This window comes from Aquila chrysaetos, unplaced genomic scaffold (assembly GCF_900496995.4).
Source record: "Aquila chrysaetos chrysaetos unplaced genomic scaffold, bAquChr1.4, whole genome shotgun sequence".
NCBI classification, from domain to species: Eukaryota; Metazoa; Chordata; class Aves; order Accipitriformes; family Accipitridae; genus Aquila; species Aquila chrysaetos.
Window position 1 is genome coordinate 116,958 of NW_024470381.1, and position 23,430 is coordinate 140,387.

The 23,430-nt window shown below is 57.8% G+C and overlaps 1 protein-coding gene across 4 annotated transcripts in view; it reads right to left on the bottom strand.

Annotated features, from left to right (window-relative positions):
• Positions 1 to 19,514: 19,514 nt before the first annotated feature.
• LOC115337691 (leucine-rich repeat and fibronectin type III domain-containing protein 1-like protein) overlaps positions 19,515 to 23,430 on the bottom strand; it is a 58,279-nt gene continuing 54,363 nt past the window's right edge. For all 4 annotated transcript variants that reach the window (XM_030006100.2, XM_030006099.2, XM_030006101.2 and 1 more), the window contains one exon: positions 19,515 to 22,160. In XM_030006100.2, coding sequence (XP_029861960.1) covers positions 21,650 to 22,160 — 511 coding nt within the window. In that variant the 3' untranslated portion in view covers positions 19,515 to 21,649. The remainder of the gene's footprint in view (positions 22,161 to 23,430) is intronic.

Genomic DNA, 23,430 nt, shown 5'->3' on the forward strand with positions numbered 1-23,430 from the left:
ACTCAATATTCCATGTGTATTGACTGAGAGCTGGGCCAGTGGTGAAGCTGAAGGCAGGAGCGCGAGGTGCACGACGGCGCGGACACACAAGCGGACCCATTCTGCGGGTGCCTAGAACTGACACGTGTAGCACCCCCCAGCCTGGCCATTGACCACAGCAAAATGCCCCCGACTCTTGAAGCAAGCCCTAGAGCTAAGCCGACACAGCAGGATGCGAGTCGGACCAAGGGATGAGCTCTCCCGGCACGCCTCGACCCTCATAGGACCGGGCAACGGCCCTGGCACCCCACCAAAGTAGCGCATACTGCGGGACTTCGGAGCGCAGCAGTAGGCCCCGACCGGAGGGGCAGCCACCCATTCGCCCCACCCCCCTCCACCCCCATACCCAATCTTTTTATGCCCCTCACTCCTACCCCATCCCAGCGAGACCGTACAGCCCCAGCCTCCGACACCCGCCTCCGCCCCATCGCCCCGCCGGAGAAGACCTGCCACCGGGAGGAGGAGAATCTGCGAATTGAGGTGCTCGCGCGCGCGACACACTACAGAGGATCGACCCCCGTGTATACCCCCCGGACCACCCCCCCATTATCTCCCGCCGGGAGCCATCGGGAACCCCCTTCACCCGATACCAAAGACCTGTGGCACGGCCTATGCCCATACGAGGGGACCGTTACGCGTTGGCTCTGCCCAGCAATCATGGGTGGGAGCAGATCGAAAGCCCCTCCCCTCGTCACCCCACATCGCCACTTCATACAGCAATCTTGGCGGCTCGGGGGCGGTCCCCCAGATCCGGGTGAGGGAACCCGTCTTCCTTCCACGAGCGGAGCACCCTCGCCCCGACCCCCCGGCCGCACCCCCCCCCTTACGCAGGCATGCACGGGGCTCGCCTACCCACTCCTGATCAGCAGCCCCCACCCGTCACCTTGCCTCAAGCGGCCACGCAGGTGGTAACGGCCACCTGCCCGGTGCTTTGTTTTGAGTGGCGGGACACAAACAGGTGGGCGGCACAGTCTGGGCATGAGGTGCTGCCTAGCGGTGTCCCCATACCTGGCGGCGCGTGCTCCCTGTTCCTCTACTGCTTGAACATACCACTGCCCCCTGAGCATAATGACCCACTCCTGGGCACCCCGCTGCCCACCCCGCGCGGACACCCGTGCGCTTGCCCCTCATTTCCTGCGGGTGCCCTCCCCCAATACCATCCTGAGGTCATCCCCACCCTGGGCGCTGCACTCCCACATCCATCACGGACACGTGTCCCCATCCCTGTGGTGCTCCCCATCCGATCCTGCGTGACTTGGCCCCTGATCCCTGGCCGATTATGCTCCCCATCCCTCCGCGCTTATGCTCCCCCATCACTGCGGTGTCCCAATCTCAATCCCTGGGGACGGGACTCCTCCCCAACCTGCATCTGCGCGTGCTCCCATATAGCCCCACCCTGAGGTGCCCCCATCCATCCCCCAACTTGAGCACCTTTGTGGCCGAGCGGTGGAGGTCGGTGTTCCCTGTGGCGTGAATATAACCTAGCGCTGCGCGCCATGTCGACGGAGCCTTATCATCCACTCAGCCCCCATCTACTCTGACATGCCCCCCTCCCACCATGTGCACCTTTGTGCATCAAGCCGGCGCGACAGCAGCTACAGAAGAAGCTGGCAACGCAGTCTGACCCTTCGACGTGGCTTATACTTATGATGCGAACCCCCCAGCTCTGGGGCGGAGCCCTACGACCGTGAGCTGGGGGCCCGCGAGGGTCACCTGCGGGGCGCAGGACGCTGCACATGGTGGCGGATGAGGAGCCGACGTGGCGAGCGAGACGCACTGCGGAAGCCAGGCCTGATGCATCTGAAGTGGCCATAGGGGCGTATTAAGCGAAGGTTTGGGTGTGGAATGAGACGACAGATTTTGAGGCAGCAGTGAGCCGCCGGGCGGATAAGACATTCATGTGCGAGCGAGTCGGGGCGACGTCGAATCGAGCTCTTTTTTAACGAAGCAACATGGGGCACGCGACCCCTTTTTTTTCCCCTGCTGGCAGGGCAAGGCGCGTGTGAATCCAGGGAAAGTGCCGGCCTGAGGGGAGCGAAAGGCAGAAAGACAGGAGCCCCGCGGCCCCCGGTCTGCGAGCCCTGCCTGGTTTGTTGGGGCGTACAGGCGGGCTGATCGGTGCGCGGTGCGTGCCTGATAAGCCGTCACGCGGGCATGGATAGGGCCGGGCTTGCGCGACTAGCACCATGATGGGCTGCCGTACTTGGGCTGTAGGCTTAGGGGCTGCTGCAGGGGCTGAGCGGCGTAACAGGCCTTGAACCTGCAGCGGCACGACTGTCGTGGGGGATGAGGGCGACGCATCGTTGGCTTTGGGTGAGAGGGGGGTCATGGGCTTTGGGAGGGGTTTAGGGCTTTTCGACGGGCTGTGTCGTATAGGCCTGCCCTCGTCAGGGCTGATGGACGATGCCACGCGTCCAAAGTTGACCATGGTTCATGAGTAGTGATCAGTGCCATGGCGCTGCACTGAAGTGTCGGGGTGTGTTGCCCCTCTGCGGCGAACTAGGAAGCTTTTTTTTTTTTTTTTTTCAAGAAGACCGGGACCCCCCAGTCGTCCCCCCCGAACCAGGCCAGCAGCCAACTGAGTCTGCTCCCCCACTCCCCCCCCCCCCCCCCCCTGGACACCGCGAGGGGCAACAAGCAGCGCGGCCTGCGGCCGCACTACCTAGGCAGGCTGTCGATCCATGCGCCCCACCCTGAGACGTTTCTTTTCTTTTTGGGGAGTGGGAGATCGAGCCCCTGGATGGGGCCGCGCGGGGAAGAGGCAGCCGCCTGACACACTCGGCCCGGCTGCGCGCGGTCCGAGCCCCACCAGGTCCCCAGCCCCCTGTGCCTGACGCCGGGCGTTAGTCCGCGACCAGATGGGTCCATGGCATCCCTCCCTGAACGCATAGTCTCTTCCCATCCTCCTCCAGGATGCGTGCCGTGCTTACGAGAGGCGGCCCACAGCTGCCCCCCACGCCCTACCCGTAATACACAGGTGTCCCCGCTTTTTTTTTTTTTTTTTTTTTTTCTTCTTTGGCGGGCGCCGAGGCGGCGGGCCGCGTGGAGGCCGGAACCTTTCACGCCCGCCACCCCGGCACCCGGCCGCACCATGCCCCGCAGCCTGGACCCACTTTTCTCCCAGCAGCCCGATCTCCCGCTACCCCGTGCACCCAATAGGGCCACCGGGGCACCGCACCCCCGCCCCAAAACCTTAATGCCCCGCTTCCATGATCTTCAAGCCTGCAAAACGCGTTTTCTGCAGAGCTGGAGCAAGCGCCGACGGACGTCGGAGGCTCCCCGCGCGGCGCTTCCCTCGCGTGCCCCCCGCCGGTGGGAGTCCCCGTATGCACCCAAAAGCAAGCCCCCCAGCTCCCCGCCCGCTTGCCTGCCCCCCAGGCCCCCCGGACCCGCCCTGACCGGTTGGTGAGGCTGAGCCGTAGCCGTGGGGTAGCGAGTGGCGGGGGCTCCGGAGTGGGATGACATAAGAGTGTAATTGGGGGGGGTCTGGGTGTGTGCAGCAGGACGTGAGTTTGAAACGGGGGCCACCGGGCTGCTAGCATAGAGTGGCGTACAGAATTTTTGGAGTGTGGACCGTAGGCAAGCCCGCGCTGCAGATGCTGAGCAGAGAGTTTGGGGGTCCATGGGGTTCTGGTGTGCTGACCCGCCCTAGCGGTAGCGAGAGGGTTATGGTGCTACGACACCAGCCCCGACCCTTCTGACAGGATTTACCTGGGCGCGCCCGGTGCCTCCCGAGACCGTCACGCCGAGATGGGCGATGGCAAAGGGGAGCCAGAACTGCAGCGGCATGCTTCAGGGTGGAGGAGGCCGAAAGGAGGTTGGAGACGCGCGCCTCAGCCCACTACCCGGCTGCAGACCCTGCTAGCCCCCCGAGCCGCCCGCGGAGTCCCGCGCAGTTCTCGATGAAGTGGCACGGGTGCTGGCAGATGCCCGCGCACCCATCAAGCGACCGCGGCTGGTTCTATGCAGATGCAAAGCCCAAGGGAACGGCGCTGCCACCAACCCGGCTACCGCAGTACCAGACAAACTCATCACCCGCCTCCTGCCACGCTCCGCCCCCGACCGCGCGAGCCCCTCTGTCTCCGGTGACACCGGTGCCTACAGTCCCCGACCGCCACCCCTGCTCCGGTGGTAGAGCTCCCGAAGGCGTCGCGCACACCCGCACAGCCCCCCACACAGTCCCAGCAGCCCAGCACCCGCCCCGCGTAACGGATGCTGCGGTCCCGACCACCGGGGGTGCCACGGTGGCCCTTAGATCCCTTTGGAGTGACACAGGGTGCCCTGGTGTCCCTTAGGATTCCCTTATAGGAGGTGCCACGAGGTTTTAGTACATGGAGTACCCTTTGAGGAGCCCCCTGAGGTTGCAAGTGGTGCCTGGTGTCCCCTTAGCCAGAACCCAAGGGCAGCCATCCCTTGGGCACCCCCGACTCTTTGGTGCAGGGCGTGCGTTTGCGTGATCCCAGGGCTTCCCCCAGTGTCCCACAGACAATGACAAGCCCAGTGCGTGCTACCGGTTGCCACCAGACGTGGCCCCTGCCAGTCCCATGCGCAGCTGCACTGTTGAGTGCCAACGGTGTCCAGGAGAGTGTCACCAATGGTCCCAGGTAGACATAGAGAAGGGGTGGCTAAACCAGGAGGGTCGTCCCAAGCGTCCCACCGAATGTTGCCGTAGAAGCCACTAGAAGCAGTGCTCCTGGAGGTGCCCCAAGGTCCCCCGGGTGCCGTAGAGCACTGGTGCTCTCTGGCGTGCCCAAGGTCCCTCCGGGTAATTGCCCGTAAGTGGTAGAGCACTGAGTCGGGACTCCTAGGAGGTGCCCCCCAAGGTCCCCGCGGTGCTGAAGAGCACTGCGTGCCTCCTGGATCAAAGTTGGCCCCCCCAAGGTCACCCGAGGTGAATATCGAAGGCACTGGGGGCTCCTGGAGGTGTGCCCAAGAGGTTTCCCCGTAGGTGCTGCTTGCAAGAGCACTGAGTTGCCTCTGGAGGTGCCCCCAAGCGTTCTCCCCGCGGGGCTGAAGATGCACTGAGTGCTCAATGAGACGGTGTCCCCAAGGTCCCCCGGGTGCTGTAGAGCACTGGGTGCTCCTGGAGGTGCCCCAAGGTCCCCCGGGTGCTGAAGAGCACTGACGGTGCTCCTGGATAGGTGAGTCCCAAGGTCCCCGGGTGCCGATTAGAGCACTGGTGTGCAACTCCTGGAGAAGGTGTCCCCAAGGTCCCCCGGGTTTGCCGTAGTTAGAAGCACTGGGCTGCACCAGGATGCGTGTCCCAGGGGCCCCCGTGTGACCGTACAGCGCCGGCGTGCTCGTTGTGTCCCCCAGACACCTAACCCTGCCTGCAGCAGGAGCTGAAACGCTCGGCCTGCGCGACACCCTCCTCGCCCCGCAGGCGCCCCGGGAGCAATGACTCTTGCGCTCAACCCTTGGTGCTGTTAGCTAGGGATGCGGCCCTGACCGGGGAGTCATGACAGTGACGCAGAGGCGCGTGGACCTGAGGTAGGGAGAGTGGGACTGCCGGGGACAGGTGGCCAGCGACGAGTGGCTGGGTGTGCGCGATGGCATGGGGGACAAGGTGATGGGGGACGGGGTGGCAGGGAGAGTGGTGTGCTCGGTGCTCAGGGCCGAGTGGAGAGCGCTGTAGTCGGGGGGTGTCGGGGGGGAATGGCAGTGCGGGTGCCAGAGGGTATAGACGGTGTGGGCGACCGGCAATGGGACGTGTCCCCAGATGAATGACCCCCAGCCAGCCCAAAACGACGAAGGCATCACAGCGATAGACACAACCGACTTACATCTGCGGCGCCAACATACGGCCATCGTTTAGACGTCCTCATCGCCAGCGGGATGCCAAAGTAACTCCCCCGAAAGCCACGGCCTGGTGGGATCGGGGACGGGACCTTCGAAACGGAGGGCCGGGGGGGACGGGGCGGCCCGACCCACAGCTGTGAGGCTGGGGGCGGATGGTGTATGATGGGACCCAATGTTACGGCGCGTTGGCTGGGGACATGGGGGACCCCCGGCCACAGCTGCTGGGGCGGAGGGGTTGGGACTTGAGAACCCCCCGACATGGAGGCGCGGGTGGGGACACCTGGGACCCCAGAGCCACAGAGGGAGATGGCGACAGGTACCCAAGGACCCACACAGCAATGGGCGGAGAGAACCAGAGCGAGTGCGGCCGACCCCGCAACCCATCCACAGAGCCTGGAAGCAGTGACTTGGGGATAGAGGACGAAGAGGGGACCAGGGACCCCAATAAACCCCCAAACACCTAGTGAAGCAGGGACAGGAGATGGGACCCCAGTTACCCAACAGCCCTCGACCGTTGACTGCGGGACGGGAGGGAAGGGGCGGACCATGAACCCCACGTAAATGAGGGACGGGGATGGGCAAAGGGGCTCCCTCCTCCCTAGGACACTGTGGGGAGGGGGTTAGCAGAGGGAGCCCATCTCTGCCACCCCCCCCCAAAAATTCCCCCATCCGGAACGCGTTGCAGGACGCCGCTGAACTGCGCTAGCCTCGTGCACGACCACGGGGGGTGCGTGCGCCTGGTGCGCCACGGAAGATGCCAGCTTTGCCAACATCCACCAGTGACGGCACCTGCGTCCGTGCTTGGAGAAGTGCGACCCGTACGGGAAAGGGCTACACCGACTGCTACAACTACCTTACTGGTTACCCAGGGATGGGGGGGGGGGGACTCGGCGGGAACTAGGAGTATATAGGGCGACATGGTGGGGGTATGGGTTACTGAGGGAGCGCGGATGCCTGAGGCAGGTATGCGTATTGGGGGGTTGTGAGAGTACTTGGGAGGCGTGGTACTGGGGTCGCGTATGGGGCGTACATGGGAAGGAGTACTGGGGCATGTATGCGGTACTGGGTGGGGATGGTACTGCGCAGGTATGTTCCTGGTGGGGTGTGAGTACTGGGAGGGGTACTGGGCACATATGCAGGGATACGGGGGAGGCTGAATACTGAGCAGGTAGCGGTACTTGGTGCGGGATGTGAGGTTACTGGGAGAGGGGTACGGGGCACATCTGGGTACTGAGTGGGTGAGGCATGTTACGAAGGGGTATGGTACGGGGTGGGTGTGTCGTACTGAAGGAGGACGGTGGATAGGTAGGCGTATGGTACAATGGATATGAGTTACTGGTGAGGGATTCTAGAGGTGTGTATGTGTACTGGGGAGGGATCCTGGAATGAGTCTATTGAGGTACTGAGGCAGGCGTATATGCAGGCTGCTATGAGATAATGGGAGAGGATACTAGGCATGTATGGGTACTAGGAGGGTGTCGGCGAGAGGTTAATGGGATACAATGGAGGCTGTTCCTGAGAGGATAATGGCCGTGTGGAAGGGGATATTGGGGTGGTAACAGGTACGGAGGGTGAAATGGTGCAAGTATGGATACTGGAGGGTGCGTTACCTGGACATGTCGCGCGGTACACTGAGAGAGGAGTATCTAGAGGGTATATGGAGTACTGCGGGGTTATAGCGCGGTACTGCGGTTGAGACGTACTGTGAAGTACTGGGTGCGGAGGTCTTATTGCGGGGTATGCGGTCTGGAGGAAGGATATGCGGTACATGGCCGAGGGTGTTCAGGTGAATATGCGGTACTGAAGAGGGTGGTACTGAGAAGGGTATAAACTTCGCGGTATCGGCGGGATGGGAAATTTGGGGATGAAGGCATGATCCTGGAGGAGGGCAGGTAACTGGGTGGTCTGGGACGCTACTGGGAAGGCGGGTATTGACATGTATATAGCGTACAGGAGAGGAGATACTCGGGGCTGCGTGTGTGTACTGGGAAACTTCACACGTTGGGGTATTGGCGGCCTATAACCGGTACTGCGCGAGGATGTACTGCGCGTGGCATAGGATACTGGAGAGGCGGCTTATGGGGGTATTACAGGTACGGCGCGAGAATGCTGAACGCGCACTGCAGAGGAGGATGGGGTGGCATGCCGATATGCGGAAGGGGCTACTGCGGTATGGGGCGATACAGGATCTGGGAGGAGGATCAGGCAGACGCGGCACGGGTTCAGAGCAACAGGGATGCCAGGGGTACAAGTGCAATGGAACGTGGACTGCTGGCGGTCGTACATGGGGCTGGGGGTTCAGGGGCAGCAGGTAGACCAGGGGTAGCAGTGCCATGGGGAGTGTATGGGTGGGGGGGTTACAGGGTGTCTGGATATGCTCCGCGTATTCCCAGGCATGAAGGTGGACAGAGCGATGGCCAGGGCTATGCTTGAACAGCGCGGGGTGGTGTACGCAATGTGGACTATAAGCCGCCTAATTACTGGGACGAGCTGTCCTTACGCCTTACTGAGGGCGGAGCCCCGTGCACCGTCCTGCGCCGCCGGCAGCCCCAGTGAGGTGAATCGCACCTGGTGGTGGGGAATAGGTCGGGTACCTCTATGGCACGAGCGGTAAGCCCCGGAACTAGTTTGAGGGGTTGAGTATTTGGGGGAGCGGAGCGGCCACCGCCACCCATGACGCCCGGACGATGCGTCCCACGCCAACCCAAAAGCACCCTAGCCACCGGGAGCGGTACCCACAGCACCCACGGCCCCGAGCGCGGGCACCTAACGGCACCACATCCCTAGGGGATTCCCACATTTGGCCCCATAAGGCCCGCGCCGGGGGGGTCCCACAGCACCTACGGCCACCCCATAGCTGCAGGGGGGCACCCATGGCCCCAGGGGGGTCCCACAGCACCCACGACCCTGAGAGGGACCCTCACCACCCACATCCTTTATGGGGTCCCACAACATCCATGGCCCCAGGGGGGGCCCACAGCACCCACGGACAGCCCCACAGCCACCCATGGCCTGGCAGGGCCAGATTTCATGGAACTTCCATGCGACCCCCTACATGGCTTGTGAGTCCTGGGGCGTGCAGCGCGGGTGCGGCCCGGGGAACCTTCCCCCTGACACCCTCCCCTTACCCCCAGACACTTCCCCATGGGGTGCCGCGCACCAGCCGGCAAGAAGTCTGCAGGGCGGAGGCCTGATGGAAAACGAGGTGCGCCTGAGCCGCGACACCGGCCCCCAAGCCGCCCTCAGGATGCATGGGTCCCATTGCCCCAGCGGGCACCTCTTTGAGCTGCCACACATCCCGTCACCCCCTGTGACGAGCAAGGCACCGCGCGGGTGATGCCTTCCCCGCCCCCTGGTTGTGCTCACATATTCCCCCGCTTGTGACAGCGGAGTGTCAACCCACGGTGCTAAGGATTTTCTGCGGGAGAGTAGTAAAGGCCTTTGGCTGCGTTGGGACGTCCATCCTCGTGCCCGTCAGCGGGGGCGGTGTGGTGGCGGGCTAGTGTGGCGGAGGACTGAGGGTAGACAAGGGGTGGGAGGACACCTGCATCAGACTGGGGGGGGGTGGTGACATTGGAGTGGAGACACTTTATTTGCGGACTGGAGTGAGGGCTACACAGGTGGGGGCACACCACTGAATAAGACTGGGAGGGGAGAGGTGACACGAACGTGGGGACACCGGAATCAGACGCGAAGAGGGTGGTGCAGGGGTGACATGAGTGCGCACCCCGATTGGCGGGACCAGAGGGCGTGAACACATGGTGGGTGCCATGGGCCAGGCAGGTCACTGATCGATCCCAGGAAGCGGTCGCAGATCCGTCAACATGAAGGGTGTACCACGTCATGACCGAACAGATTCCTCCCCCCCTTCATCCAGCCCCCCAGCCTTTTTATAGCGATGCTTGAGGCCACAGATCTGGGACTGCCCTTCTTTAATCCTGGTCGGTTTTAGGTAATTTATCTGCAACCTGTCATGAAAGAGACAGTGTGGTGGGTTGATCCTGGCTGAACGCCAGGTGCCCACCAAAGCCATTCGGTCACCCCCCCCTCCTCAGCTGGACAGGGGAGAGAAAATATAACAAAGGGCTGGTGGGTCGAGATAAGGACAGGAGAGATCACTCACCAGTTACCGTCACAGGCAAAACAGACTCAACTTGGGGAAGATTAACTCAATTTATTACCAATCAACCAGAGCAGGGTAATGACAAATAAAACCAAATCTCAGAACACCTTCCCTCCAACCCCTCCCTTCTTCCCGGGCACAACTTCACTCCCGGATTCTCTACCTACCCCCACAGTGGCACAGGGGGACGGGGAAATGGGGCTTACGGTCAGTTCATCACACATTATTTCTGCCGCTTCATCCTCCTCAGGGGCAGGACTCATCACACTCTTCCCCTGCTCCAGCGTGGGGTCCCTCCCACGGGAGACAGTCCTCCACGAACTTCTCCAACGTGGGTCCTTCCCACGGGCTGCAGTTCTTCACGAACTGCTCCAGCATGGGTCCCTTCCATGGCGTGCAGTCCTTCGGGAGCACACTGCTCCAGCGTGGGTCCCCCACGGGGTCACAAGTCCTGCCAGAAAACTTCCTCCGTGGGCTCCTGTGTCCACAGATCCGCAGGTCCTGCCAGGAGCCTGCTCCAGCACGGGCTTCCCACGGGGTCACAGCCTCCTTCGGGCACCCATCTGCTCTGGCGTGGGGTCCTCCACGGGCTGCAGGTGGAGATCTGCTCCACCGTGGACCTCCATGGGCTGCAGGGGGACAGCAGGCCTCACCGTGGTCTTCATCACCAGGGCTGCAGGGAATCTCTTGCTCCGGCGCGTGGAGCACCTCCTCCCCTCCTTCTTCACCGACCTGGGGTCAGGTTGCAGGGTTGTTTCTCTTACATCTTCTCACTCTCTCTCCGGCTGCCGTTTCTGTCTGTCCCAGCAACTTTTTTTTTCCTTCTTAAATGTATTATCCCAGAGGCGCTACCACTATCACTGATGGGCTCGGCCTTGGCCGGTGGCGGGTCCATCTTAGAGCCGGCTGGTATTGGCTCTGTCGGACACAGGGGAAGCTTCCAGCAGCTTCTCACAGAAGCCACCCCTGTAACACCCCCCCCCCCCCCCCCCCCCCGCTACCAAAACCTTGCCACACAAAGCCAATACAGACGGTCGAGGTTGGCATTTTGTCTGTAGAGACTGTCGAGTTTTGAATCTGAGGGTTTGGCAACCAAGTGCCAAATAGAGTATTTATGGGTTGGACTTTCAATATATTTAAGGGCTTGAGCACCACTGTGGGTCTTTGTGTTCTTCAATTCGGCGGGGTTAACTTTATCCAAGCTACTGGGAACTGTTGCCTTTTTCCAGCAATTTCTTGTTAGATAAACCCTTTCTTGAGGTTTCTGGATGAAGCCAGGATCGTCCTTCGCTTTAATCATTGATACTGAGACTCCTCTGGCTATGAATAAAGAGAATATCTATTGGTTGCCACTCATGGTTTACGAGGCCTTTTACTACTATTAATTCCAAAAATTTTGGCCACATGGGAAGGATCACTGGATCTGCCTGGGCCAGCATCTGGGATTTCCTCCCTCATTTCACCTTAGCTGGGCGTTCCTCCCTTAGTTCCTTATGATTCTGACCTGCCTTTGCCCTTTGGGACCGTCCTTACCCTCCCTTCCTTCCGATGGACCACCATCTCAGGGGTTCCTTGTAAAGGCCATCTGCTTCTGCAGCCCTTGAGCCATCGTGGTCTTCCAGTTGTGGCTTCCACCACGTCACACTGGGGCCAGGCTCAGTATCCACCCAGGCAGCTCAAGGAGGGGGAAGGTTGTAGCCCCATGGTCTGTCCAGTTGTCTCACAGCACCGATTATTGGAAGATAATTGAAATATTCTACTTCACTTCTATTCCATCTCATCTTTTATCCCATCCCATGCTATTCTATTCTGTTCTGTTCCATGCCATTGTGTTCCATCCCATCTCAGTCTCTTCTATCTCATTTTTTTATTCTATCCCATCCCATCCCATCTCATGCTCTTCTCTTCTCTCTTCTCTCATGCTATTCTATTCTAGGGTAAGGGAGGAGGGTTGGGCTCCTGGGCACAGTGTGCTGGCCCTCCAGAGAAGCAGGGCTTGCTGGTGGCCAGGAGGGCTGGAGCTGCTGCTGGTGGGACACTGGAGTGCAGCCCTCGCATGGTCCCCTGCTCGGGGACAGGCAGGAGCCCTCTCACCAGGGCCAGTGTAGGCCATGGCCAGCCCCAGGCGATTCTGGATGCCTTTGCTGACATCAAAGGTCCCCCGGCTGGACGGCAGGGACAAGAGTCCCGGCAAGGGGGAAGCTCATTACCATGTCTTTCATGGTGGTCAGACGCAGCAAGGAGGAGATCTCATCTTCCCAATGGAGCCGCAGTGCTTTAGCCTTTAGCATTGACCTGCCTAAACAGCGGCGGGGACACAGGAAGAGTCAGTAATACACAGCAGCTTTGCCAGCAAGCTTACCGAACGGCCCTGAGAGCTGCTTGCAAGATGGCAGGACAGAAGCGGTCCAGAGGTTTCTGGAGGGTGTCAGGAACACCTTCTTGCTCCAGGCACTGGACGGGGGCCAGCCGTGGTGGTGCACAGATGGATCAGCTCTTCACTAACAGGCAGACGTGGCTTTGGGACATGGTAATCAATGGTGGCTTTGGCTGTGGGGACTGCAAAATGGCGGGCTTCAAGATCCTGAAAGCATGGAGGAAGGAGAGCAGCGGAGAAGAGGTCCTGGACTTCAGGAGAGCGCTCAGGTTCTGCAGCAAAATGAGAGCTGGGATGCTACGGGGAGCAGCTGTGAGGGGCAAAGGAGGTCGGGAAGAGAAGCAGATGTCTGTGTGCAGAGGGATGAAGCCCACCACAAGTCCCCTTACTTTTTTGATTATGCATGAATTCGTGGAGCAAACAGCATCAGAAGCCGCACAGCTTATTTGTTCCTTGGAAGAGCGGAAAAGGAGGAGACCGTCCCAGCAGCTGTCCCAGGATTGGGGATCTGGACATCTCCATAGCATGACGGGTCCGAACGTGTCTTGTCCAAAGCGGTGCCAAGCCTGGGCGAGGGAGGCAGGACAGCAGAAGGGTTGAGGGCAGGCAGCTGGTGCCAAAGCCCTGAACCAGAGTGTGCCCAGGGCTGGATCCCTGGTGAGTCAGGGCTTTGCAGGGCCATGCGGCCGCGGCTCCCAGAGCAGCTAGCTGGGCAGCAGCCCCGCGTGGGGAGAGCTGCAGGCTGCTCTGGTGTGCGGGAGGCGGAGAGGGGGAGATGGCCTGGCTGGAGGGTGCCTGGCTCCTCACCTTCAGTGTGGAATTCTTGGCCAGCAAAGGCTCAGAACCTTAATCCCTCCCACGCGGCCCTCTCCCGCACAGCTGCTCTCTCAGAGTTGGTGAAGTTTCAGCAGCATCTGGGAAGAGAGAAGCTGCTGGTGTGCCCTGGGAGCAGACACGGCCTCCAGCAGAAGCAGCACTGCTCGGCTCCCGGGCTGGACTCTCACAGTCCGTCAAGGCTGCCTGGGATCTCGAGCAAAGCCTGTAGCGGGTTCCTGCCCTAGGGTCCCTCGCAGGCTTGGGACAAATCCCCCGGGCCAACCTTGTGGCCGGGCAGGAGGCAGATGCCACCCTCTGCAGGCACTGTGCTCCAGAAGAGCCTGCCGGGCAGCCCCCTGGTTACAAGGGAGGTGGGCAGCCTCCCTGCAGCGTGCCTCTCTCTGCATGGCACTGGGGTGAGGACCATGCACGCAAGGGTGGACACCCCCTTCCCCCCGGGTGAGGAACAGCCCCTGTGAAGCCCCCCCTTTCACATGCCAGACCTGAAAGATACTCTGCAGCTGCTCGCTGACTCTGGTGGCAGAACAGCTGCGCACCATCCGTCTCCAGCATGGTGTCCATGGCTCGCAGGGTCTGCAAAGAGGACAGAGAGTTGTGGCAGTGGATTCTGCTGTCCCTCCCACGCCCAGGAGACTGGTCTGAACTCCCAGCGCCAAGGGAGGACTCCCGCGGTGCCTCGCGGTGCCCGGGAGAGACCCGGGGGCAGACAGTCTGCTGTGTGCAGAGCAGCCTGTGGCGTTGGACGTGGCCAGGCCCATGGGAAGGGCACGAAGGGATGAGGGTGGGAAAGCAAAGCCGAGCCCCTGCCCTGCCTTGGAGCTCTGGTCGTATTGCAGCACGGGGTGGCCAGGGAACAGCCCAGAGGGACTGGGGGCTCCTGGGGCTCACCCAGCCCTTACCTGAAAATAGAGGTAAGACTCCAGGCTCCTCATTTCCTCTTCTGGAGGAAGCAGGAAGACACTCGTGAAGCAAGTGTGTAGGGGGATGTCCTCTTTGCCCTCCAGCACCGTCAGCACTGAGCTGCAAAGAGAGAGAGAGGGGCCAGTTGGACACTGATGGTGGGAGCAGTGCCTCGAGGCCTCGTGCAGGTGGACACAGACCTCTGGGGCGGGGGTCCCCAGAAGGGATGGGCAGGTACCTCAATTCGGCGATGGCAAGCATGGCTTGCTGCCGCACTGCCCTGGACAGCTGGTCCCTGGGCTCCTCTTGCAGCAGCACCTGCAGAGCACAACCGGGATGGGACCTGGCAGCTGCCAGCACCCAGCGCCACCAGACCCGAGCCCTGCCCAAGGGCTGTCCTCAGAGGGTGCCAGTGCCGGGGGGCCTTGCCACCTTTCCCAGATCTGCCGGGTGTCCCCTCACCTTGATATTCTCTGCCAGCTCGTATCTGTGGCAGAAGACATCCAGGCGCTGTGACAAGGTATAGTACCTGGTGCTTTTGCACAGGTTGCAAATGGCCCTCAGGAACTTAATCTTCTGGCCCTCCTCCTGGCAGCCGGGGGACAGAGAGACCAACAAGGAGCGTGAGAGTTGGGGACACAGGCCAGTGGGACCGGAGCACTGGGGGTGCAGTGCTGTGCGGGAGGCCTGGGAGAAGCAGCTCTGCCCAGCCAGCACACCTCAGCCCGGCAGCAGAGCCCCTGTCAGCCGACGCCAGCACAGCCGTGTTCGAAATGGCCACGGTTACCTTTTCTGGGCTGCTGACAAAGGCCTGGATGAAGTCCACGATTTCCTGTTCCTCTTCGTACATGGGTAACTGGCTGACACCTAATAAAGCAGGAGAGCAGGGAGGGCTGTAGAGAGAGTCCGGCGACAGGAGAGAGCAGAGGAAGGAGCTCTGCCCTCCTTGCAGCCTCATGCCCGGTCCCCTGGCGCAGTCTTCCCATGTGTGTCAGGGCCGGAGCGTGCAGGGCAGACAGGCTTCTGTGATGCTGGAGCACAGCACGGTGGGGAAAGCCCCCAGTGCACCGGGCTGAGGAACTGCCTTGCAGATAGGCAGGAAAGGTCCCCGTCCCACAGCATCGCCGCCTGCTGCCAGCCCCCAGCTGCCTCTCTCTTGCCTGTGCCCCGGAGCAGGAGCGGGGTCCCCTCTGCTCTCTCCCTCCTTGGGAAGGCTGTGCTGGGGCCAGCTCCCAGCTGTCTGAGTCATTCAGGCAGCATCATGCCCACCACCCATGGGACCTGTGCTGCCAGCATGCTGGGGAAACGGCTATCCTGGCATCGAGCAGGGTGCGGTCGCTGGCCCCAGCCCTGCCCAGAGTGTCAGGGCACCTCACTCACCAGTCAGCAGCGGCTGGACCATGCACACCTCGTCGGGCTCCGGTGGAGACCTGCTCTCCTGGGGAGCCCTGTCCTCCTCCCAGGCCACCCTGGGGTGGCTGGGGGGTCTCTGAGCCATCCTGCGGGATGGAGGGAAGGGGTAGGGCTGGGCAAGGGGGAAGCTTCGGCGAAACGCCTCGGCTTCACCAGGGCTGCCGGGGATGGCGGGGAAAGACGTGGGCTGTGCTCGGGGTCTCCTCGCCGGCTCCGTGCTCCTGCCCTGTCCCGTCACGGTCCTGCTGGACACTGCGGGCTGGGGGCCGCAGCTGTGCTGATCACATGTGGTGCAGTGTGGGGGTCCCACTGCGACTGGGCAGGGAGGGCCACGGCTTCCCCTGGTGGGGGGGCACGGGGCTGGCTCAGCCCTGGGTACCTGGGGGCCCTCAGGGTGCCTCCAGACCCCCTTTGCTCTCGGGACCTCCCTGTTGCCCTCCGGTGTGTCCCAGAGCCCCATGTTCAGACACCCCGGCGTGCCCCCAGGACACCCCTTTCCTTATGGCGCACTGTAGAGCCCCACCTCTCCCCCTCGATGACATTAAGTGTGTAAGATTTGCTCTTACGCCAGCTGTCCTTCCCCAACCAGCTTCTGCTGCTCTCCAGGTCTCTGGGGAAGCCCTCATCACCACCGCAGAGCTCCTCAAGTGGAAAGAGCTCAAACACCTGGTGCAGACACAGCAGACATGGAGGACTGGAGAGTGCTTGGTGAGGACAAGCCCCTGGGGTCCCATCTGGGCCTTGCAGTGGGATGGAGGGGTCTCAGCACCCATTGGACCCCTCTTGCCTGTGCTCTTTCTCAAACTCACTCCCACAGAGCTCCTGGGCTAGGAGACGGGAATGGCCTGGGGGGACGGGGGAACAAGGGCTGCCGGGAGGAGGGACTGCTCGGCCAACTGGGGAGAGGCTCTGTGACATGCCCGTACCCTTGTGCCCTCTCGCTCTCTCTCTCCAGCTGGTGCAGGACAGGAGCAGGGCGGAAGAATACTTGAGCCAGAGCCTGCCGTACCTGGGGGACGCTCAGGCCACCTTGCGAGAGATGGCCATGAGGTTCATCGGTGAGCCACAGCCCCCGGGGTCCCTCTTTTGGCAGAGCCCCAGCTGCCCCGCGCGGGGCCTTGGCCTCCCTCTCCCACCCCTGCCCACGCAGGTGGGCTTGGTGGCTGCCTTGCGCAGTCCCACCCCCCTCGGCTACTGGTCTTCCCTGGGCTCAGCCCTGGCGAGGGGGAGGAGGGCGTGCAGCCCAGGCGGCAGGGCTGGGGCTGTGCTGCTGGGAGCATGCTGGGGAGCGGGAGGTCTGACGACGCTCTGTGCCTAGGGCTTGCTGCGCGGCCCCTGAGGGACCAAAGCAGGGAGAAGCTGGCTGAGATCTGCAGGGGTGAGTAGGGAGCATGGTCTGGATGGGGACGCCTGGGGGTCTCTGCAGACACGGGGGGTCATCTCGGCTCCGTTTCTTTCAGTTGCAGCTCTTCAGCCCATGCAAGAAGACAGCGAACCCGCCATCTCTTCCCTGGCACTTCAGACCACCCTCATCCTGAACTCTCCAAGGGTGCAGCGCACATGGGGATGCAGCCTGCGAGCACTGTGCTGCGGGTGCTGCTGAGCCAGGCAGAGGTGCAGCTTTCCTCAGGAAAGCGGCTGTATTTTAATAAAGCTGGAACAACAAGCCCAAACCCACGGTGTCCTTCAGCTGTGTCGCGTGCCGAGCAGACAGCGTCATCCCTGGCCTGTCCCGCTGCCTGCAGGACAGCTCGCCCCTCGGCGCACCCTGGCCCCAGGCTTGTTTACAAGTTTACCCCTCGGCGAGTCTTTCCCCAGAAGAAGCCACGTTTGTTCACCCCCTGGGGAAGTCTTTTCCTTAGGGAGGCAGAGGGCAAAGGGGAAATGGCAGCCCCCAAAGGAATCGGGATTGCCCTGAGAGCTGCCTGATGCCCACGCTTGCCAGCAGCCCTCCAGAAGTTCTCCTTTGCTTCAGTCCCAGAGTCCTTCCCCACGCACAGCACCCTGGGGTGCGGGGATGCTGCTTTGAATGACGGCCCCGGGAAGGCCTCAGGTCGCAGCCCCATCTCATGGCCCTGCAGCAACCCTCCTCACGCTCCCACTCCCACAGCTCAGCCGAGACCCAAGAGGAGAAGCAGAGGTGTTCCGCAGGGGCCTGCAGTCCCCTCCATCACGCAGCGAGGGGAGGGCGCAGGAAGGGTGCGCCCAGCTCCAGCCATCCTGCGGCTCTCCAGGCATCCCAGCGAGGCCCCAGCATCTGCTGTTTGCTGCTTCGCCACTTCCCTGCCCCATGAGGGACTCAGGAGGGTTTCCAAGCAGAGTCCAGACGTGATAAGGGGGCAACTGCGGGGGGGGCTAGAGGACAAACAGAGTGCCTCCGTCACCATGAATGCCTCACAAGTGGTCCTCTGGAGACCAGGGGGCTCCTAAGAAGGCTGGACGAGCAGCAGAAGGCTCTGGGGCATCACAAAGACCTATGGAAGAGTGCCGAGGGGACTGAAGTGGTGTATTGTAGAGCCTAGGGGACCAGGCCCCCCACTCCAGTGGGGCTTCTTAGGGTGCTAGAGGTCCCGCAGAGGGCCGGGGGGGGCAATGAAGGCCTCAGGAGGGATCCTGAGAGGCCTAGAGCGATCCTAAGACAGCTAGAGGGCAAACGGAGGAGTCCCGCGGTTGGAGTGTGCCCGAGAGCCCTCCACTGGCCCAGTGAAGGCCACACGGCGGGCTTTTGTGTGCAATGAGGGCCAAGGCCGCTTCCTGAGGCTCCAAGGAGGGTGCAAGAGGCTAAGAGAGGGCTGCTGCGGGGACCAGCGGGCAAACTGAGGCTTCTAGAGCACATCAGAAGGCGCACTGGGGTGCTGAGAGGTTCCGAGGGGGCAACTGTGTCAGGCTGAGGCAAGCCCAAGCCGTCCTCCTCTCTTCGCCCCCACAGAGGCCGGAGCGCAGCCCTGCCACACCACCCCAGGGCTCCTCCGCCCCGGCGGTACCACTCAGCCATCCCGCCGTGGGCAGCAGGCAGCCGCGGCCGGCCTGAACGCGCGCGTGCGTAGCCGCTTCGGCAGTGCCAGTACCGGAGCGCTGAGGCGGCGTTCCTGCTCCGCCACCGCAGCACCTGGTGGGCAACAGCCGCCATTTCCCCCCTGCCTCCCGCCCTGCTGCCCTGACGAGCTCTGAAGCTGCGGTGGAAGCACCAGGCTCCTTGTGGAGCAGAGGGGAAAGATGGCAGTCCCAAGGCACAGAGTGGGGCAGGCCGCGGTCTCCTGTGGAAGAGCGATGTTCCTCCCAACTTCAGCCACGTTCACCGGGAGAGGCCAACGCTCCGAACGTCAGCAGCGAGGGGAGGCAGCAGGAATGAGGGCGGGTGAGAAGGAGCATGGCCTTTATTGAGCCTTTCCCCCCCCTCAACTACTGCTCCGCTGTTGCCCCCTGCTCACCTAAGGTTATCCTTTACAGCACCGGTTATAACATCCCCCCATTTTTTTCCCCTCCACAATCTTTCTGAAGGAGTAATTGCTTCAGAAGCAGCTTCCTGCTGCTTTCCACATTTTTATGCTTCTATTATAGAGACGTCAGGAGTTAAGAGTCATTCTCCAATAACCTCAGCCTCTTAAAACAACCTGGAGAAACACACCAAACCCCAATTCCATTTCCAAGGGAGAAATACTTAAATCCAGTATTCCCCTGCTACTGCATGCAGAGAAGGATGATGCTAGCACAGCTCATACTGGCTTGACGCTCTTCTAACGACAAGATGGACAACCTGGGAGCAAGAGAGAACAGCAGTTACAGAATGGACTAACACGCCGTCTCTGCCTGTGGTCCAAGAGCCAGCAAAAGGGGTAGACTTGGCTGCTGTGATACCTGTGTTAGGTACATACATGCTATGAAGTGTCAAAATACAGCATTTGCAGTTACAGTCCCTGAACCCCACCTGATGCTGCTCAGCCACACAGCATTTTCATGTTTAACAAGTAGGAACCAAATAGAAGGGCATGACAGAAATTGCTACTGGCAGAAAATGGCAGGATGTTACCAATAAACAGATTTAATGTACAGGTGGGTTGAGCCACTCATGATACTCGTAGCAATCAGGCTGCAGTAATTAAGAAAACCATGTTCAAATTCCAGCATTGGATTTTGTGTCTGGCCAAAGACAAGTTAAATTTGCTCTCTGGAATAGGTGGGGATTACAACAGCATTTCAAATCAGTGACCATAGGCAGGTTCAGGTGGTTGTACCTTAGGAGCGCCAGTGATGAGTCTGTGGCCCTGGAAGGCAGACAGAAGCCAGAGGAAAATCCAGGAAAGCACGGACACAGTCATCATCATCTACATAACAAGAAGCATCCATTTGCACAGTTGCACATATAGCTTTTTTTTTTTTTTTTTTTTTAAGAAAACTAACATGAGTGTAGCTGCATAGTCTTACCTCACTGTCACAAATATGCCTGATAACAGAATCCCTTCAAATTACTTTTTCCTCCATTTACGGTTGAGTATCAAAACAGAACATAGGCCTCAGCAAATCTGTGCATCACAGAAACATCAAAAAATGCCTCATACTTCGGTAGTTTGTAAGACTAACTCTATTAAAGTATAGTACTTAATTGCTGTGTAGTTAAACAGCATTTGGCTGTCTGCCAGGTAACTTTTCTTGGTCCATTCTTTCATATCCAAACAGGAGAAATATTTCGAGTCTGTTAAAGGGACAATCTTAGGAAAAATACTTTTCTTTCTGTTAATTGCTAAGTTGCGACACAATCACCTTAAAAGACACAAGCCAGTCCCTCAGCTTGCAAGCCTCTCCTGTCAATTGCTTTCACATTCCATTCCTTGAGGTTTAATAAATAAAAGGTATTCATGTTTTCTCTTGTTTTGCTTTTAAAGCCAAGTATCAAAACAACACCAAAAAAAATCACCAACCAATGAGGATGGCAGAGGGGACATTTTGTTTAGTTGAGGTCACTGGCTCCTCGTAGGCTTTGTAAAAGTTATTTCAAAACCTAAACTTCAGGCCCATCTTGATCTGACAGTATCCCTTGAAACAAAAGGAACATTTCATTATTCAATATGATGTGTTTAAAATTACTTGACCAGACACATTCACATAATTCATCTATCAGCCACTTACATTACACTTCATGCATTATTACAGAAATAAGAGACTGATATAAAAGCCATCTGAAAATGCAGTGTCACAGTGAGATAGTGCAATGTGCCTCAGGACACAGAAGCTTTAATCTGTGGGTCCTCAATCAACAACTTTACCAACAAAAAAGAAAAAAAAAGACCTTCACCAGTACACTTTCAGAGCGGGAGACTATGGCATGGTTTCAGCATAGCAAAAACGTGCACAGTGAAACACATCTAATTTCAACCGGTTTGTGAAGTTTTACAATTTAGAAAGAACAAAACCAGGTCATCTTCCTGCCCAAACAAAGCTAAATCTGACTACCAAGAACAAGAGGAGGTTTCTCAAAGGTACAGTCTCGACAGATAACAGCTGTTACAAAGCAAACAATATGAGTTTGTATTTCTGTGCCACTGAATAATTGAGAGAATATGCTAAAGTACTTAGAGTACTTCAATTTTCTGTCTCCTTTTTTAAGAGTGTATATATATATTTTTTTTTTTTTTTTTTTTTCGTCCTGTGGGCAACCTCTGCTAATTTTACTTGTTTTGTGAGCAGCACATATACAACATACCTATGGCAAAAAATAACTCAGTATTGAGAAACTAGTAACTTCTTAGAACAAATCATTCCTTGAAGAGATGAGTAGTTTAAGCTGCTAAGTGACTATGCTGTGAGAAAGGAAGTCTGAGGATCCTGAGAGTACAATTTTGCTGCTGGTTGGTAACCAAATGAAAAAATAGTGCATTTCACCAAAGTCAAACCTAGTAGAATTTAGCTATGCTGCTGCCTTGATACCAGAGGTGTACGCTATAAAAGAACCAGTAAAAAAATCTTGTAAATCACACACTTATATTTAATATATTGAAACAAAATAGTTAAGAATGCAAGAACTGTATACAGATTAAAAAAATATTTTTTAAACCATCTGATCTTAAAAATAGACAATAGTAGTGAAGCTTAAAATACAACCACTCGCATTAAAATGTTTCAAGCAATACCACCTTGGTGTGTCCTGTTCCATCAAATGGCCATTAAGATAATGGATCAGTTGTTAAAAAGGTTGTGTTGGTTGGAGTCACTTTTTCACAATCCAAATCTACAACAGTTTTTCCTTTGATGGAAGAGCCCGAGCATTCCTGGTGCAAACTTTCCCGCCTCTCTGCAAGTTTAGAAGTGGATCGAGCCATTGAGCCACTTTGGCTTCCATTGGTTTGAGAGCAGACATTATTAACTTTAGTAGTTTTATTTTTGTGGTGGTTGTTGTAGACTTTATATTTCATGAGGAGAATGAAGATGAAAACAAGAACTGAAGCCACAATGATACCCCCAATAATGATGATCATGGTTCCTCCAAGAAACTGCGCGTGAAGGGATCGGCACTGTTTGTATTCTTCCTGGGTTGTAAACTGCACGCATCCGATCACTCTGGTTGCGGTCAAAGATGTCAATCCGTCATCATAAACAGCAAGAACACAGAGGTCGTACTCACGTCCTGCAACCAGATCAGTCAAGAAGAAGGATTTACTAGCAGCTGGAATCATCCTGGAAGAGAAAATGAGTACAGTAAACATCCAAGTTTATTGAGCCTAAGGAGAGCTCTTTTGACTATCAATGCCACTGTGAGGAAACTAACAGAGCAGAAGATGACCATGGCAACTGGACCAAGCAGCACAAATCTAGCATTCCCTAGGTTTCTCAGTAGAGGTGGAAGATACAGATTTTAGTGATGGCAATATCTTTACCTTGGCTATTTCAAACAAACATGGACTAGAGTGCACACGCTCACCAATGGCTAGAAGAGAAGTCACACTTGATCTATTGTTTTGATCTGCATTATCTTAAATTTCCACGTTTTCAGCATAAAAGGGCATAACATGCCCTATGCAGAATGGAATATGGTCAGACTTTCAAAAAAACATAAAGGAACTGAAGCGACATACTTAAAGACTTAAATGGCAGAAAAGGATAAAACTAAACACTGTAAAATGTATTTTAGTAATATTATATACACAGGAAGCACATTTTGAACATTGAGGGAAAAAGGCAAAATCAAACCTGTGGTCTACAGGTTAACCTTATTTCCATCTTCTAACAGCTCTGTGATGCTTAGTGTCTCATAATCAGGTGACCGGTAAGAACAATCAGAGCAAAGTGCAAGCACCTGCAACTAAGTGGTATGATCTGTAGCCCAATAACAGCATTTACTGAATTCCTTACCTTGATGCAACCCTACCACTGAGATTGTTCTATGTCAGTTCCAAATATCCCCTTTCCACAAAGTAGCACTGGTACTAAATCGACGTATGAGAAGGATCCCCAAAGAAGAGTATATGCTATATTACGAATTCCCGCTGACCCTAGTCATGAGCATACTAATCACAGGATCTCATTGCAGACCAGCTCTCCGTATGTTTGGCTCAGATTCCTCTCTGGAGTAAAGTAACACTGTTGCAGATGAATCCCTGAAACTACATGCATTTATAGTGGGTGGGCACATGGTCCTCTCCTGGCCACAAAGGTGGTGGTGGTGGTGGTGGAGAAGACTAGCTGCTTGTCATACAGTCTTTTCCAAGTAGTCATCCGTGGGACTAAGGACTCTACAATGCTTAGACTGGAAAGAAAGAAGAGCTACCCTTTGAAAGACTATCCTCCAAACACATGGCTGCTACCACTTCATTTTTAACAACTGAATTTCTGTGACTATGAAAAAACAAAACCACTCCCTTGTCGATGTACATGTGCCATCACAGATTCATAGAAACATTAAAGGAGGAACAGTAGATCAGGTCAACCACACTTCTGCCTAGCCAAC